The sequence below is a fragment of the Capricornis sumatraensis genome, chromosome 16 (genome assembly GCF_032405125.1).
Source record: "Capricornis sumatraensis isolate serow.1 chromosome 16, serow.2, whole genome shotgun sequence".
Taxonomy (NCBI): domain Eukaryota; kingdom Metazoa; phylum Chordata; class Mammalia; order Artiodactyla; family Bovidae; genus Capricornis; species Capricornis sumatraensis.
The window spans coordinates 19,874,342-19,894,125 of record NC_091084.1 but is presented as its reverse complement, the minus strand read 5'-3'; the positions used below and the strand labels follow the sequence as shown (position 1 = coordinate 19,894,125).

Below are 19,784 nucleotides of genomic sequence, written 5' to 3'. Positions count from 1 at the left end.
TTTCAGTGGAACCTTGTTATGTCTGACATCAACATGAAAAAGGGAGAAATCTAGGTCATCTTAAATTTCACATGAACTTATTATTACAATACCTATAAACTACACCAGGAGCAATGGTTTGTATCTGGTCAAAGAAAGGGGTTTCCCATTCCTTGAAAAAAAAGCCTGTCATTAAGAACTCCTCCTATGTGCCCCCAAATCAATGATAATTTCTCTAGGCTACCTCTCTCAGCTTTTCTACACTGCCATAACTAAAAATACAAATCTCTTGGGTTCAAATTATAGTTGAAATTATTTCCAAAAAACATTAAGTGTAAGCATAATTAAGCAATATTACATTCATAGTCCACAGCAAATAGAACTGTTCTAGATATAGTGGGTATTCAATAAACATTATTTGAGAGACCTTTTTTCTTGATGTTCTAAAAGGCTGTAGATAGATCAGCATGGGATCAGTTGTTGCCTTATAAATATCCCAGAAACTATGTCCAGTTTTTGTGGTTAAAATGCTTTTCAAACAGGTAACAGCTGCCGCTCGCACTTTGACACTGAAAAACACATACAATTCAAATGTCACAAAGTATATCAATATTAATCTTAATGAATGTGAAGCAACTCCTTATGAAAAAATTAAAACCTTAAATTATATTAGGAAACCTTTGCATTTATTAGGAAATTTTATACCTATAAAATTGGGTAACATCAAACAATTACCAAAGCAATTTTTAATATTCCTTTAGTAAACCTGAGTTACTAATTACTGTAACAGCAATTCCTTTCATTCACTATAAGAAAGTTTATGACTTATTATAAATTAAAAAGTCTCATAAAAAGAAATACTTGAAAATAACATTGACTAATGAGGAATGAGAATGACAGAATACTAATCACTCACAAAAAAATATTTTGATAACATTTTCTCTATGAGGAACAAATAATTTGGTGTAACAGAGAATGGAATTTCCCTACAAATGATAACATTATGTCTAGAACAATTTTAAACCAACAGTAAGTGAAAAGGTCCTTCTCTTTTTCAAAAAATTAAGAAAAAGGAGACTGTAATACAACAGTACTGAAAATATGATAGCTGACATAAAATGTCTTAAAGCCTTATACTATATGTGATAATGAGCTATCAAGTAAAGGCTTAAGTCCCTTTAGGAGTCTCAATTTAAGACACAGAAGCATAAACCCTAAACTTGATTCATCCTTCATTCTGTTATCTTTCTCTGTCTCCTCCAAATTCATCAGCAGGTCCTCCTGCTCTGTGTTAAAAATATCCCCAGGTTCCATTTCATCTTCACTGAAAGTGAAGTGAAAGTCTCATCCAACTCTTTGACACCATGGAGCGTAGCCCATCAGGCTCCTTTGTCCATGGAATTCTCCTGGCAAAGATACTGGCGTGGGTTGCCATTTCCTTCTCCAGAGGATCTTCCTGACCTAGGGATCGAACCTGGGTCTCTCGCATTGGAAGCAAATTCTTTACCGTTTGAGCCAGCAGGGAAGCCTGCCTTCTGCCACCCTTCCTCTGCACTACTGCAACAGTTTCATAATCAGGCTTCCTATTCCCATTTTTGCCCTATCACAAGCCATGTGCCATATAAAAGTCACAGTAAAAGGATTAGTTGCATCATAACTACTCTGCTTAAAACTCCATAGCTTTCTTATGTATTTCAAATAAAATCCAAATTTATTAATCAGACCTTTCTAATTTCATTTAACGTCATCTTCTTCCACACCAGGCTTTTTCTGATCCCCAAACACAGGAAGCTTCTTTTTACTCTAGCTATTCCCTGCCTGGAATGTTTTATTCCTAATCATCTTCCAGTTAATTCCTGAATACTCAGTTCCACTAAATGACATTTCCTCACAGAAGCCTTCCATGATTCTGTGAATTCCTTAGTCAACATCCCTTTGTATACCTGAGGTCCCTCAAACATGTAATGATTTTTTTCCTCTTACAAAAAAGACAGGAAAAACAAACTGTACCTATTCCCTGCGGTTCTCAAGTTTAAGTCACACTAGTATTTTTGTGCACCTTTTTCTGAAAAATCAATTGCAAATTTCTGTGTAACAAGTGAAACACAAAGCTTGCAAATTTTCTGTGGAAAATCTCTTCAAAATCTGTATCAGATACACTTTGAAATACATTGTTTAGAATGAGATGAATTAAAAAATGAATAGAAGAATGGCTAAGTGTGATAAAATAAGGATAATAATGGTAGAATATAGTAAAAATCTAGGTGGTAATTATATGGGTATTTACTGCAAAATTCTTTCAATTTTGCTGTAAGCTTGAAAATTTTTCTAACAAAATGTTGGGAAGGAAACCATGCCAGCCCTTTCATTGTAACAATAAAAGAGAAAGATACATGTCCTTAAAATCAACAATGAAAACATAACAAGTAGACATTATTGCCAATCATTTATTCCCCAAGAGAAGGAGAGGGTGTTACAGGGAAACAGACGCAAAATACCTTTTTACCATAGTATGGGAGTACATGCCTGCTCAGTCATGTCCAACTCTTTGCAACTCCATGGACTGTAGCCCACCAGGCTCCTCTGTCTACAGGATTTCCCAGGCAGGAAGACTGGAGTGGGTTGTCATTTCCTTCTCCAGGGGATCTTCCTGACCCAGGATCGAACGCGTTTCTCCTGCATTGGCAGGTGGATTCTTTACCACTGGGCCACCTGGGAAGCCCTATTCACCTTAGAAACATGCCCAACTGTGGGCAAAAATCATTTGAACCCAGTCCCCAAAAATGGTGGTGATGAAATGCTCAAATATATCAAAAATAAATCCATTTGACCTTTGAACAACAAGGGTTTGAACTGTATATATTCACTTATACAGTTTTTTTTCAATAGTAAATACTATACCATCTGCAGCTGGTTGACTCCTCAGATACAGACCATGGATAGAGAGCCCCAACTGTAAGTATACATGAATTTTCCACTAAGCAAAGCATTCTTACCCTCATATTGTTCAAGGGTCTGTAAATAATAAATAGATAACTGCAAATAGATAAATGTGGAGGGGACGAGAAAGTAAAAGTAATCTCATAATCAGCAAGCTGAAATTATACTAACTGTTGCCATTTTGTTTTGTATTGAGCATTAATGGGAAAAAGAAAGCCCTGTCTGATTAGCTTAAAGCGTTTGGAGTTATAATTTCCACTCTATGACTTATTTTAAAAGGATACAAATTAACTTATTTATAAAACAGAAACATACTCACAGCCTTGGAGAAGGAATTTATGGTTGTCAAGGGGGAAGGATGAAGGAGAGAGATAGGGAGTTTGGGACTGACACATACACACTACTATATTTAAAGTGGATAACCAACAAGGGTCTACTGTATATAAAGCACAGGGAACTCTGCTCAATGTTATATGGCAGCCTGGATGGAAGGTGAGTTTGGGAGAGAATGGATATAATATAGCCGAGTCCCTTTGCTGTCCACCTGAAACTATCACAAAATTGTTAATCCATCATGAAGGTGAAGGTGAAGGTGAAGTCACTCAGTTGTATCCGACTCTGCGACCCCGTGGACTGTAGTCTACCAGGCTTTGCCGTCCATGGGATTCTCCATGCAAGAATACTGCAGTGGTTTACCATTTCCTTCTCCAGGGGATCTTCCCAACCCAGGGATCGAACCCGGGTCTCCCACATTGGAGGCAGACACTTTAACCTTGGAGCCACCAGAGAAGCCCTGGTATAATCCATTATACTTCAATATAAAATAAAACTTTTTTTAAAAAAGGATCAAAACGTCTAGCTGAGATTTGATTTTGACAAGTGCCCCAAATACCACCATTTATATTCCCCTATCCTAATGCTTTCTGTAGAACCACTTGGTAGTTTTGCACTATTTATTTGTCTAGTCTACCCTTCCCTGGTGGCTCAGCTGGTAAAGAATCTGCCTGCAATGCAGGAGACCTGGGTTCGATCCCTCGGTTGGGAAGATTCCCTGGAGAAGGGAACAGCTACCCACTCTAGTATTCTGGCCTGGAAAATTCCATGCGATTGCAAAGAGTAAGACAGGAGTGAGCAACTTTACATTTCACTCTCACTAAAATTTAACATGCACCTTGTATAATATATACATCATGATAATAAGCACCTGGCACATAAGGTTTCAGTAACTATGTGAATTAGTAAAAATACAATGATTTTGACTAAATATCTAAGACCAAAAGTATGGCAACTTAAAGGAGAAAGTTGTTATTATTATTTAGTTATTAGAAATGTTAATTTATATGAAGTCAATCTTGAATGTCAAATTGAGGAAGTGCTATCAGACACAAGGTATCATTAAATACTCACCAATCTTCTACCAGAGTATTATTCAGGTAAGTCAGCACTACAAAGGTCCACTGAAGTTCTTTATCTTCAAATAACTCAAGAGCCTTGGTATAAGATGTATCTTTACTATGCTGTATAGCTATTGTAGAGAAATCTATAGGACCCACTTCTCCCAAGCAGCTTCCAACAGCCTCTACATATAGAAATTTCAAGTCAGTAAAGTTATAGCTAAGAGATCACATATAAAACAGAAATTTTCTACTTTCAAAAATATGGTTTTGTCATCCTTTAACATGTGTTTCCTCATAGATGTTGAATAGATTAAAGAAGCTACAAAATACTGTATTATTTCCTTTACATATTATCCATGTGGGTAATATTTTCCCCTATAAAATCATATTCAAGATAGATTAACTAGTAAAATGTAGATACTAAGGGAAGTCTAAATACAGCCACTGTGCATGCATGCATGCTAAATTGCTTCAGTCGTGTCCGACTCTGTGCGACCCCATGGACAGCAGCCCTCCATCCAAGGGATTCTCCAGGCAAGAATACTGGAGTGGGTTGCCATTTCCTTCTCCAATAGCCACTGTATGTATCCACTTTTAACTGAGGTATTACATAAAGTCCATAAATCTTACACACTCAGTTCAGTGAAAATTCACATATACATGCAGGCACATATATTTCCTTTCCATCTATATTATCACTACCCAAATGAAGATAGATGTTTTCAGGATGCCAGAGGGCTGCCTCATGTTCTTCCCCTGTCATTATGGTATTTAATAAAATATGTTAAAAATTATTGTCTGCATGTTGATCTTGTACACTGCAATTTTGCTGAATCTGCTTATTATCTTTCTGATAGTAGCTTTCCTATACATTTTCAATTTAAGTCTGAATTTTGCAATACGGAGTTCATGATCTGAGCCACAGTCAGCTCCTGGTCTTCTTTTTGCTGACTGTATAGAGCTTCTCCATCTTCTACTGCAAAGAATATAATCAATCTGATTTCAGTATTGACCATCTGGTGATGTCCATGTGTAGAGTCGTCTCTTGTATTGCTGAAGACGGTACTTGCTATGATCAGTGCATTCTCTTCACAAAACTCTGTTAGCCTTCACCCTGCTTCATTTTGTATTCCAAGGCCAAATTTGCCTGTTACTCCAGGTATCGCCTGACTTCCTACTTTTGCATTCCAGTCCCTTAAGATGAAAAGAACATCTTTTTTGGGTGTTAGTTCTACAAGGTCTTCTAGGTCTTCATAGTCATTCAACCTCAGCTTCTTTGCCATTAGTGGTTGGGGCATAGACTTGGATTGCTGTGATATGAAATAGTTTGCCTTGGAAATGAAAAGAGATCATTCTGTCACTTTTGAGACTGCACCCAAGTACAGCATTTCGGACTCTTTGTTGACTATGAGTGAAAGTGAAAGTCACTCAGTTCAGTTCAGTTACTCAGTTGTGTCTGACTCTTTGCGACCCCATGAATCGCAGCATGCCAGGCCTCCCTGTCCATCACCAACACCCGGAGTTCACTCAGACTCATGTCCATCGAGTCAGTGATTCCATCAGCCATCTCATCCTCTGTTGTCCCCTACTCCTCCTGCCCCCAACCCCTCCCAGCATCAGAGTCTTTTCCAATGAGTCAACTCTTCGCATGAGGTGGCCAAAGTACTGGAGTTTCAGCTTCAGCATCATTTCCTCCAAAGAAATCCTAGGGCTTATCTTCTTCAGAATGGACTGGTTGGATCTCCTTGCAGTCCAAGGGACTCTCAGGAGTCTTCTCCAACACCACAGTTCAAAAGCATCAATTCTGGTGCTCAGCTTTCTTCATAGTCCAACTCTCACATCCATACATGACCACAGGAAAAACCATAGCCTTGACTAGACAGACCTTTGTTGGCAAAGTAATGTCTCTGCTTTTCAATATGCTGTCTAGGTTGGTCATAACTTTCCTTCCAAGGAGTAAGTGTTTTCTAATTTCATGGCTGCAGTCACCATCTGCAGTGATTTTGGAGCCCCCCAAAATAAAGTCAGCCACTGTTTCCACTGTTTCCCCATTTATTTCCCATGAAGTGATGGGACCAGATGCCATCATCTTTGTTTTCTGAATGTTGAGCTTTAAGCCAACTTTTTCACTCTCCTCTTTCACTTTCATCAAGAGGCTTTTTAGTTCCTCTTCACTTTCTGCCATAAGGGTGGTGTCATCTGCATATCTGAGCTTATTGATACTTCTCCTGGCAATCTTGATTCCATCTTGTGCTTCTTCCAGCCCAGTGTTTCTCATGATGTGCTCTGCATATAAGTTAAATAAGCAGGGTGACAATATACAGCCTTGATGTACTCCTTTTCCTATTTGGAACCAGTCTGTTATTCCATGTCCAGTTCTAACCGATGCTTCCTGACCTGCATATAGGTTTCTCAAGAGGCGGGTCAGGTGGTCTGGTATTCCCATCTCTGGAAGAATTTTCCACAGTTGATTGTGGTCCACAGAGTCAAAGGCTTTGGCATAGTCAATAAAGCAGAAATAGATGTTTTTCTGCAACTCTCTTCCTTTTTCCATGATCCAGTGGATGTTGGCAATTTGATCTCTGGCTCCTCTGCCTTTTCTAAAGCCAGGTTGAACATCTGGAAGTTCACAGTTCACGTATTGGTGAAGCCTGGCTTGGAGACTTTTGAGCATTACTTTACTAGCGTGTGACAAAGTCACTCAGTCGTGTCCAATTCTTTGCAACCCCATGGACTGTATAGTCCATGGAATTCTCCAGGACAGAATACTGCAGTGGGTAGCCTCTCCTTTCTCCAGGGGATCTTTCCAATGCAGAGATTGAACCCAGGTCTCCCGCATTGCAGGTGAATTCTTTACAGGTTAGCCACAAGGGAAGCCCTGTTGACTATGAGGGCTACTCCATTTCTTCTAAGGGATTCTTGCCCATAGTAGATACAATGGTCATCCAAATTAAATTCACCCATTCCAGTGCATTTTAGTTTACTGGTTCTTAAAATGCCGATGTTCACTGTTGCCATCTCTTGTTTGACCACTTCCAATATACTTTGATTCATGGACCTAACATTCCAGGTTCCGATGCAATATTGTTCTTTACAGCATCAGACTTTACTTCCATCACCAGTCACATCCATAACTGGGTGTTGTTTTCACTTTGGCTCAGGCTCTTCATTCTTTCTGGAGCTATTTCTCCATTCTTGTCTAGTAGAATACTGGGCACCGACTGACCTGGGAAGTTCATCTATCAGTGTCATACCTTTTTGCTTTTTCATTCTGTTCATTGGGTTCTCAAGTCAAGAATAATGAAGTGTTTGCCACTCCCCTCTCCAGCAAATATGTAAAAGCCATTTTAAAATTAATAGCTAGGCAATTAATCACTAACTTTTTACTTTATATAAATGTCTAAGGAAGGAAAATATGAAAGGAGGGCTGCTTAAGGATACTTGAACTAAAGAGAAATCTAACTAGCACCTCACATTTTCCCAGTATTTCAGACAACAAATTTTACTGATTTTTAAAATGCTATGAAGATAACCACTCAAACAAAAAAACTCATATTCACTAAGCCAAACAGTTTACCTAAAACTTCTCTTTCACCAGTGTGGTTTACTGCCATCTTGGATAACTGCAACAAGCTGACAACTAGCTTCACCATTATGCCATCCTGAGGGTTATCTAGAAGCAGTTTTGAAAAAATTAGTTTAAGTTATGGTGGAGACAACACTTTTCTTTATAATATGTTCATATATTACATTGTGTGACTAGAAAACTTCAATAAAGATTTTAAATATAGGCACTTCAAAAATACTAAGTAAATGAATGTATCTGAACTTTCTTCTTCAATAGAATCATGTAGAAACATTTGGCAGCAATATTTGGCAATCACAAAGAGAAAAATGTCTTAACAAATTGTACAGAGAAATCAATACCTTTAGCAAAATCACACTTAGAAACACTAAAATTATTCAGCATTAAACTAGAAGGAACCTTGGGAGAATGCCTGGTTTTTTACCCTCTTGCATTTAGAATAGACCAGCCCTGTCCGATAGAATTTTCTGCAATGATGATAATGGTCTATAGTCCATGCTGTCCAATGACAGCCACAAGCCACATGTTACTACTGAGAACTTGACATGTGCTAGTACAACAAAGAAGTTGAACTTTAAATTTTACTGAATTTTAAGTCATTTAAATTTAAATAGCTACAAACATCTATTAGTTACATTGGTATGAATCAATAAAATACCCAAATTCACAAAAATTAGATATACAAAGAGAAAGTTCATGTTTCATATATATATACATGTATATACATTTATATACCTCAAAAACAAATATTCTAGAAACTCAGAATTCAGATGGTCAAAACAAAATTAATTTTTAAAAGTACTGAGGACAAAATTCACAGAATAGAAATAAGAAGTTAATGAACACAGGATGATGAAAATCAAAACATAAGTAGAAAATATTTCCACCAAGTGCAGTACTGTAGTAACCTAAAAACTAAAATCAAATCAACTTAAAAATGGAAGTTTTCTTAAGTTAAAATAAAAAGCTAGAAACTCATATACAAATATGTGTGTAGATACAAAACAGACACATACATACATACAAACAAAACACATACATGGCTAAGATGCTTAAAGTGAAATGTTTCCTTTATTTAAATAAACTGGGGTAGTAGGCAGAGAGAGATTATCTTGCATGTCTCCCTTTAAAGAACTCAAATTATTCTTTTCGGCAGCAGCAAATTGTTAACATTTTTTTAAGTGGCAGAATAAACATGGACATTCCGGCACAGGTCCAACGGATGGATAAAATGGGAGTAATTCAAGGAAAGGATACAACTTAGAAAGTCTTTCATAACTAGATGAGAAGTGATTAGGGTCTGAACTAAATCTGTGGCAATTAAACCAAGAGCAAGAACTGTAAGAGATTCTTTCAAAAAGAAACAAATAAAAATAACCCAAGTCATTAAAATGAGTACCCTGAGATGCTCTCATAAGATCCATCATCTGATCTTTATGTTGCTCTAGTTGTCTTCGAAGATCCTTCAATCCTTCAAGCCTTGTTAATGGAAGTGCCTCATAAGCACTTACTGAGAGGAAATGGTTAATTTCCTAAAACAGAAAATCAGCTAAAAATGTAACTTGCTTTTGACATATATTGGTTGAGTCTGTAAAATAAAATTTCTAAAAATCAGTTAATGCCATCCACACTGATTACTATCTTTGTTACTACCAAACAAGGTGGAAGTAAGTTACTTATTTCACTTCAAATCTTAGTGTTTTAATCATTTAAATTCTAATAGACTCTCTCATGATAAAATAGTTAGAGTTTAAGATTGTTACAGCATACTCAGAGGGAAAAACTTAAACTTGTATTTATTTATCACTACAATTCTAGTTTTATGTTTCAATATATTTAACTATATTTTCATATTGATTATAGTCAAATATAGAGTAAAATTATAGTAACATTTATAAGGAAAACTGAACATACTTTTGAAATTTATAAGGGTTAAACAAGATTAAAACCTGAAAAACTCTTCAAAAAGTTACATACCATCTCTAATTCAAGCATTATATTTTCCTTCAGAGGATCACATGGTAATTTTAAGATATTAATGAATCTTATGTGTATATTTCATCAGGCATATTTTATATTATACTTCTTTAATACTTAAATTCAGATCTTTACCAAGAAACTTTGATATTTATACTTTTACTGCAAAGCAAGAGTATATTTAAAAATTCAGTTTTTTCTCTGTTGAGTTCAGTTCAGTCACTCAGTCGTGTCCAACTCTTTGCGACCCCATGAATCGCAGAACGCCAGGCCTCCCTGTCCATCACCAACTCCCGGAGTTCACTCAGATTCACGTCCATCGTGTCCGTGATGCCATCCAGCCATCTCACCCTCTGTCGTCCCCTTCTCCTCCTGCCCTCAATCCCTCCCAGCATCAAAGTCTTTTCAACTCTTCGCATGAGGTGGCCAAAGTACTGGAGTTTCAGCTTCAGTATATTCCTTCCAAAAAAATCCCAGGGCTGATCTCCTACAGAATGGACTGGTTGGATATCCTTGCAGTCCAAGGGACTCTCAAGAGTCTTCTCCAACACCACAGTTCAAAAGCATTAATTCTTCGGTGCTCAGCTTTCTTCACAGTCCAACTCTCACATCCATACATGACCACAGGAAAAACCACAGCCTTGACTAGATGGACCTTTGTTGACAAAGTAATGTCTCTGCTTTTCAATATGCTATATAGGTTGGTCGTTAACTTTCCTTCCAAGGAGTAAGCATCTTTTAATTTCATGGCTGTAATCACCATCGGTAGTGATTTTGGAGCCCCCCAAAATAAAGTCTGACACTGTTTCCACTGTTTCCCCATCTATTTCCCATGAAGTGATGGGACCAGATGCCATCATCTTCATTTTCTGAATGTTGAGCTTTAAGCCAACTTTTTCACTCTCCACTTTCACTTTCATCAAGAGGCTTTTTAGTTCCTCTTCACTTTCTGCCATAAGGGTGGTGTCATCTGCATATCTGAGCTTACTGATACTTCTCCCAGCAATCTTGATTCCAGCTTGTGCTTCTTCCAGCCCAGTGTTTCTCATGATGTACTCTGCATAGAAGTTAAATAAGCAGGGTGACAATATACAGCCTTGGCGTACTCCTTTTCCTATTTGAATCTAGGCTGTTATTCCATGTCCAGTTCTAACTGTTGCTTTCTGATCTGCATATAGGTTTCTCAAGAGGCAGGTTAGGTGGTCTGGTATTCCCATCTCTGGAAGAATTTTCCACAGTTGATTGTGATCCACAGAGTCAAAGGCTTTGGCATAGTCAATAAAGCAGAAATAGATGTTTTTCTGCAACTCTCTTCCTTTTTCCATGATCCAGTGGATGTTGGCAATTTGATCTCTCGTTCCTCTGCCTTTTCTAAACCTAGCTTGAACATCTGGAAGTTCACGGTTCACGTATTGCTGAAGCCTGGCTTGGAAAATTTTGAGCATTAATTTACTAGCATGGTCAGATGAGTGCAACTGTGCGGTAGTTTGAGCATTCTTTGGCATTGCCTTTCTTTGGGATTGGAATGAAAACTGACCTTTTCCAGTCCTGTGGCCACTGCTGAGTTTTCCAAATTTGCTGGCATATTGAGTGCAGCACTTTCACAGCATCATCTTTCAGGATTGGAAATAGCTCCACTGGAATGCCATCACCTCCACCAGCTTTGTTCGTAGTGATGCTTTCTAAAGCCCACTTGACTTCACATTCCAGGATGTCTGGCTGTAGGTGACTGATCACACCATCGTGATTATCTTGGTCATGAAGATCTTTTTTGTACAGTTCTTCTGTGTATTCTTGCCACCTTTTCTTAATATCTTCTGCTTCTGTTAGGTCCATACCATTTCTGTCCTTTATCGAGCCCATCTTTGCATGAAATGTTCCCTTGGTATCTCTGATTTTCTTGAAGAGACCTCTAGTCTTTCCCATTCTGTTGTTTTCCTCTATTTCTTTGCACTGATCGCTAAGAAAGGCTTTCTTATCTCTTGTTGCTATTCTTTGGAACTCTGCATTCAGATGCTTATATCTTTCCTTTTCTCCTTGGCTTTTCGCTTCTCTTCTTTTCACAGCTATTTGTAAGGCCTCCCCAGAAAGCCATTTTGCTTTTTTGCATTTCTTTTTCATGAGGATGGTCTTGAACCCTGCCTCCTGTACAATGTAATGAACCTCAGTCCGTAGTTCATCAGGGACTCTATTAGATCTAGTCCCTTAAATCTATTTCTCACTTCTACTGTATAATCATAAGGGATTTGATTTAGGTCATACCTGAATGGTCTAATGGTTTTCCCTACTTTTTTCAATTTGAGTCTGAATTGGCAAATAAGGAGTTCATCATCTGAGCCACAGTCAGCTCCTGGTCTTGTTTTTGTTGACTGTATAGAGCTTCTCCATCTTTGGCCACAAAGAATATAATCAATCTGATTTCAGTGTTGAACATCTGGTGATGTCCATGTATAGAGTCTTCTCTTGTGTTGTTGGAAGAGGGTGTTTGCTATGACCAGTGCATTTTCTTGGCAAAACTCTATTAGTCTTTGCCCTGCTTCATTCTATATACCAAGGTCAAATTTGCCTGTTACTCCAGGTGTTTCTTGACTTCCAACTTTTGCATTCCAGTCCCCTATAATGAAAAGGACATCTTTTTTGGGTGTTAGTTCTAAAAGGTCTTATAGGTCTTCATAGAACCATTCAACTTCAGCTTCTTCAGTGTTACTGGTTGGGGCACAGACTTGGATTACTGTAATATTGAATGGTTTGCCTTGGAGACGAACAGAGATCATTCTATTGTTTTTGAGACTGCATCCAAGTACTGCATTTCAGACTCTTTTGTTGACCATGATGGCTACTCCATTTCTTCTAAGGGATTCCTGTCCACAGTAGTAGATATAATGGTCATCTGAGTTAAATTCACCCATTCCAGTCCATTTTAGTTCGCTGATTCCTAGAATGTTGATGCTCACTCTTGCCATCTTCTGCATGACCACTTCCAATTTTGCCTTGATTCATGGATCTGACATTCCAGGTTCCTATGCAATAATGCTCTTTATAGCATCGGACCTTTTATCTGTTAGCAGGACAGATTTCAGGTTATGCTTTTTTAATCACAATTTTTAAAAAAGACCAGTCTTTCCTCTGAGAGGATTAGAGACTTCCAGAAAGTATTACTATCCTCTCTAATACAAAATAGCAAGATGACAGAATAATTATTACCTCCAAAAGTGAAAAGGGTCCTCTACTGTATTTGATTTTCTGCTGAGTAATACGCAAATCCTTAAAGACAACGTGGTCAGGAAAAGGATCTAAAAGTTTAATTGTCATATACAGATTTTCATTATCCTTGTTATCAATCACTAAGAATTTCAACAAGTCCAACACCTAAACATAATTAAAAAAGAAAAAATCAAGAGAAATGGATTAATTCTATGTTAAAGTAAAACAAATATACCCACTGTAATAAATGATACAAACTCTATTAACCTGGTTTAGATAAAATGTTCTAATCACTACTAAGGCACCTAGCTAGTATGGTTTCTGGGCTTTCAAATAATTCAACAAACATATAGGGCCTTTACTATAGGATGGACACTGAGGAACATGGTTGTCAATATTACTGAAGCATTTCATATAATATCTCTTACACCATCAGAGTAGTGTGAACTGGATCCCTAGTTTTGACTACCTCTATATTTCAGTATAAGTAAGAAAGAAATCAGGTTATTTATTAGATCAAAATTACTAGGTACTATATAACAAAAAGATTACAAGGATTAATTCATTGAGAATGTTTTCCCCATCATTTTCCAAAGACTATTTTCACTAAAATTACTGATTACACCAAGTAAACGTGAAACAACTAGTTCTTTCCAAAAATACTTTATCAATATATTTCAAATATCATTTTGAACATGATTTGGGCAATTACCTGTTCCTGAACTTCCATCTGATCATCCACAAGGGGTATAAGTGTACCAACAATAACATGAAGATGACTTTCTAAAGCATCCTTACAGTAAGTTACCGCTGTGTGGCAAACCCGGCTTAATAGGTCACAACAAAGGGAGAAGGTACGTAATGACACATCCATGAAATGAGAAGGCCTAACGTGGGGGAAAAAACAATAAGTTACAGGACACTACTTTGATATCAACTTGTTCAAAGGTCATTATTGTTAAACAGCTCTAATTCTGATGTGGCATAACATAAAAGTTAGTTTCACATCTAATTCTTTAAAATTAAGATGTTTAAATTCCAAAAACAGAAGAGATGCCAAGAAAATGATAGAGTAGGTAGCTCCAAGCTCCCATGACAGAAATACTGAAAAACGAGCAAAGTGTATGAACTTTGTTAGAACTCTGTGAAACGGCAACAATCAAGCAATCACTGAATCAAGGAAAAGGAAACTTAAAAACTAGGAAAGCTTTGTGGTGATTTTACTTATCCTTGCCCCACATCGTCCCCAGCCTGGCAGCATTCATGAAAACTTCAGACCCCATTTCTAATGTGGGGTCCTGGTCCTTAGTTCTGGATGGAGCAGAAGTGAAGTGACAGTCACTCAGTCATGTCCGATTCTTTGTGACCCCATGGACTGCAGCCCACCAGGCTCCTCTGTCTATGGGATTCTCCAGGCAAGAATACTGGAGTGGGTTGCCATTTGCAATAGCACCTAAAATAATTAAACATCTAGGAATAAATTTAACCAAGGATGTGAATCACCTATACACTGAAAATTACATAGCATGGATGAAAGAAATTAAACCCAAGTAAATGGAAAAACATCCTGTATTCATGGACTGGAAGACAAACTGTTGAAATATTAACACTATCTAAAATAGTCACATACTGAATGCAATATCCATCTAAATTCCAGCACGTTTTTTGCATAAATGGAAAAACTGGTCAACAAATTCATATGGAATTGCAAGGTATCCAAAGAGTCAAAACAATTTGAAACAGAAGAAGAAAATTAGAGGACTCACACTTCCTGATTTCAAAAGTTACTATACAGCTACAGTAAGCAACACAGTCATTCCTAAAGGAAATCAACCCTGAATATTCATTGGAAGGACTGATGCTGAAGCTGAAGCTCCAGTACTTCAGCCACCTGATGTGAAGAGCCGACTCACTGGAAAAGATCCCGAAGCTGGGAAAGATTGAAGGCAGGAGGAGAAGAGGGCTACAGAGGATGAGATATTTGGATAGCATCACTGACTCAATGGACATGAGTCTGAGCAAACTCTGGGAGATAGTGAAGGACAGGGAACCCTGGCATGCTGTAGTCCCTAAGGTGAAAACAACTGGACATGACTTAGCAACTGAACAACAAGAAGCAACACAGCATGGTACTGGCACAAGGCAAGACCAATGGAACAGAACTGAGAATCCAGAAATAAACCCATACATCAATGGCTAACTGATTTTTGACAAGGGTGAAAGAATAGTCTTTAATAAATAGTGCTGGGACAACTAGACTTCCACATACAAAAGAATGAAACTGAACCCTTAACTCACATTATTTATAAAAATTAAAATGAATCAACAACCTAAATCTAAGAGCTAAAATCATAAAACTCTTAGAATAAACTCTAAGGGTAAATCTCCATGACCTTAGATTTGCCAATGCATTCTTACCTACAATACCAAAAACACATGAAATGAAAGAAAAATAAGATAAATCAGACCTTACCAAAATTAAAAATATTTGCTCATCAAAAGACATTATCAGGAAAGTGAAAATTTTATAGCATGGGAAAAACTATCTGCAAATCACATATGAATTCAATATCCAGAATATATTTACAAATCACATACTGAGTTCAATCCCAGAAAATATAAATAACTCCTACAGCTCAACAACAAAAAGATAATCCATTTTTTTTTCTCTATTTTTATTGAATTGTCCCTCATCCCAAACCCCCCTCCCACTCCCCTTCCCATCCCATCCCTCTGGGTTGTCCTGGTGCACCGGCTTTGACTGCATGTTGCATGCACTGAACTTGGACTGGTGATCTATTTCATATATGCTAATATACATGCTTCAATGCTATTCTCTCAAATCGGTTTTTGATTTGAGAGACAATCCAATTTTTAAAATGGGCAAAGGATTTAAATGGACATTTCTCCAAAGAAGGCATACAAATCATCAATAAGCTCATGAAAAGATATTCATGAGTAGTTAGCAGGAAAATGCAATGAGATACCACTTCATGCCTATGAAACAATCCAAGTTTTCATCATGAGATGAATGAATAAAAAAAAAGTGTCATATAACCAATGTTGTTGTGCTTAGTCACTCAGTTGTGTCCAACTCTTTGCAATCCTGTGGACTGTAGCCCACCAGGCTCCTCTGTCCATGGGGATTCTCCAGGCAAGAATACTGGAGTGGGTTGCCATGCCCTCCTTTAGGGGATCTTCCCAACCCAGGGATCAAACCCAGGTCTCCCGCATAGAAGGAGGATTCTTTATCATCTGAGCCACCAGGGAAGCCCCATGGAACGTTATTTAGCCACAAGAAAGCATGATGCTGGATAAACACTGAAGATGTGCTAAGTGAAACAAGCCTACAGGAAAGGGCAAAGAAATTATGATTCTGCTTATATAAAATACCTAAAACAAGGAAATTTTAAAAAGACAGGAAGTAGATTAGAAGCTATAAGGGCTATAGAGAAGAGGAACTGTGTGGTTATTGCTTAATGAGTAGAAGGTTCTATTGGAGGTAATAACTAAGTTGTATTTGGAAACTGCAATGACAGAAATAAAAATTAATAGCATACCATGAACATAACTAATAGCACTAAATTGGATATTTAAAATATAGTTAAAAATGAGAAATTTGATGTTATATATTTTAACACCATAATAAAACCTAAAAAAAAGTGAAGGAAAGAGACTGAATGAATTAAAGTACACACACATACTGTTGTGCTGCTGCTAAGTCACTTCAGTCGTGTTCCAGGCTCCTCTGTCCCTGGGATTCTCTAGGCAAGAACACTGGAGTGGGTTGCTATTTCCTTCTCCAATGCATGAAAATGAAAAGTGAAAGTGAATTTGCTCAGTCATGTTCAACTCTTGGCGACCCCATGGACTGCAGCCCATCAGGCTCCTCTGTCCATGGAATTTTCCAGGCAAGAGTACTGGAGTAGGGTGCAATAGCCTTCTCCACACACACATACATATGACTTAAAATTAAAATTATATTTTTAAAAAGCAAAAAAGAATATGAGAAAACAAAATGGAATAGATATCTTCATATGCTTTAAGGGTTTAAATTTATTTGATTACAATATTATCTACTAATAAGAAAACAACAGATTATTAAAACCAATAGAAAGGATAGAGATGCTAAAAAGAACATAAATCCCCAAATCTATAGTGATACTGTGATTTATAATAAGAAATATATATTTGGTCATTGTCCCTACATCTGGCAGAGTCCCTAAAACTTATGGAATTTCCTGTGATGAGAGCAATAAACAAGTCTTTTGTTATGTTGATGAAGTATCTTTGAGGAAGCCTCTAAGGATGTGGGCTGGTTGCCAAGAGAACCAACCCTATAATTAGAGGGTTGTTTCTGTTCCACCTCTCTGATCAAGAAGGACTTTCCCCTCCATCAGTCACCAATGGCTGATGATTCCTTTGTTAACACCCAAAATGATGGGGTTTAAGGAGCTTCTGGGTTGGTGAACACTTGCAGGTATGGGGAGAATGAAGTGACTGGAGATACCACTTAAGCTCCATGCCCTTTCCCCATACTTTGCCCTAATTATCTCTTCCATTTGGCTGTTCCTGAGTTATATCTTTTTGTAATAAACCAGCAATCTAGTGAGTAAATAGGTTTCTTAAGTTCTGTGAGCCACTCTGGCAAAATAATTAAACGCAAGGAAGGGGGTTATTGAAACCTCCAGTCTATAGTTTTCAACTGAAGTCTGATGAGGTTGGAGAGAGGGTAGTCTTGTAGGACTGAACTCTTAATCTGTGGGATCTGACACTATGTACAGGCGGGTACCAGCTGATGTCTGAAGAATACCCTGGGTGTGCATTGGGAATCCCCCTTCCTTCCCCTTACCACACACTGGAAGTGGTGAGCAGAACTGCTATGGTAACATGTATTTATGGGCATGTAAAATTAGCATATTTAAAATGTTAAAGAGAAGACTTTTAATATTTAAAGACTTCTAGAGCTGTGGAAAATTCTGAAAGAGATGGGAATACCAGACCACCTGACCTGCCTCTTGAGAAACCTATATGCAGATCAGGAAGCAACAGTTAGAACTGGACATGAAACAACAGCCTGGATTCAAATAGGAAAAAGAGTACGTCAAGGCTGTATATTGAAACCCTGCTTATTTAACTTATATGCAGAGTACATCATGGGAAACGCTGGGCTGGAAGAAGCACAGGCTGGAATCAAGATTGCCGGGAGAAATATCAATAAGCTCAGATATGCAGATGACACCATCCTTATGGCAGAAAGTGAAGAGGAGCTAAAAAGCCTCTTGATGAAAGTGAGAGGAGAGTGAAAAAACTGGCTTAAAGCTCAACATTCAGAAAATGAAGATGATGGCATCCGGTCCCATCACTTCATGGGAAATAGATGGGGAAACAGTGGAAACAGTGTCAGACTTTATTTTTTGGGCTCCAAAATCACTGCAGCCATGAAATTAAAAGATTCTTACTCCTTGGAAGAAAAGTTATGACCAACCTAGATAGCATATTGAAAAGCAGAGACATTACTTTGCCAACAAAGGTCCGTCTAGTCAAGGCTATCGTTTTTCCAGTGGTCATGCAAGGATGTGAGAGTTGGACTGTGAAGAAAGCTGAGCGCCGAAGAATTGATGCTTTTGAACTGTGGTGTTGGAGAAGACTCTTGAGAGTCCCTTGGACTGCAAGGAGATCCAACCAGTCCATTCTGAAGGAGATTAGCCCTGGCATTTTTTGGGAAGGAATATGCTAAAGCTGAAACTCCAGTACTTTGGCCACCTCATGTGAAGAGTTTACTCATTGGAAAAGACTCTGAGGCTGGGAGGGATTGGGGTCAGGAGGAGAAGGGGACAACAGAAGATGAGATGGCTGGATGACATCACTGACTTGATGGACTGAGTTTGAGTGAACTCTAGGAGTTGGTGATGGACAGGGAGGCCTGGCGTGCTGCGATTCACGGGGTCGCAAAGAGTCGGAGACGACTGAGTGACTGAACTGCACTGAACTGAACTGAGAGCTGGAGAAGTAGTGATTCACTTTGTAAAATATAATAGATAGATATATAGATAGATAGCAAAATTCAGAAAATAATACTCTGGCTTCTACCTTGTAGAAGCATATAAGTTTTCAATTAAGATGAGGGTAGAAAAGCTTCTTATATATTGGTCTGAATATATCATTTACCTTTGGTTGATATAGTGAATCAAAGTATAAATAACATCTCGAAGAACAAAGGCCCAAGCTCCTCCTAAGCCACTCTTTATATCGTTCATTAATAAACTAACAAACAGGTGATATATTTTAATAATTCTGTGCCTTTTATAAACATTATTTGTCTCAGCTGCTTGCTCACATATGGCTAGAAGAATTTTCTGATAGGAATCCTAGAAAATAAAGATACATTTAGTAAAACCTTGCCTAACCACATATACTCAGACATAATACATACATTTTTATATTCAGATTACAGAATCCTAAATTTCAGAATTTTGCTTGGAGTTTTGATATCAAATGCAAAAAATCACTTTAAGAAAATTACTATCTTAAATTTTAAAAAACTTGTCAATTTATTTCATTTTCAGATAGTAAACAATATTTAGTAGTATATTCTTAAAAAATACATATATACACACTTCCTGAGCCAACCTGACTAAAATGACGAAATTCAGCCCTCATATGTGACATATTTCAATTAATACTGACAGTAAAATACC

At 37.6% G+C, this 19,784-nt stretch overlaps 1 protein-coding gene across 1 annotated transcript in view; it reads right to left on the bottom strand.

The window, feature by feature from the left end:
• The window catches only part of ATM (ATM serine/threonine kinase), a 141,836-nt gene that overhangs the window by 65,859 nt on the left and 56,193 nt on the right, over positions 1-19,784 (bottom strand). Inside the window, exons 28-34 of the mRNA XM_068988664.1 lie at positions 19,255-19,454; positions 13,796-13,970; positions 13,084-13,248; positions 9,302-9,434; positions 7,894-7,989; positions 4,327-4,498; positions 407-548 (exon numbers count right to left, since the gene is read on the bottom strand). Coding sequence (XP_068844765.1) covers positions 407-548; positions 4,327-4,498; positions 7,894-7,989; positions 9,302-9,434; positions 13,084-13,248; positions 13,796-13,970; positions 19,255-19,454 — 1,083 coding nt within the window. The remainder of the gene's footprint in view (positions 1-406; positions 549-4,326; positions 4,499-7,893; positions 7,990-9,301; positions 9,435-13,083; positions 13,249-13,795; positions 13,971-19,254; positions 19,455-19,784) is intronic.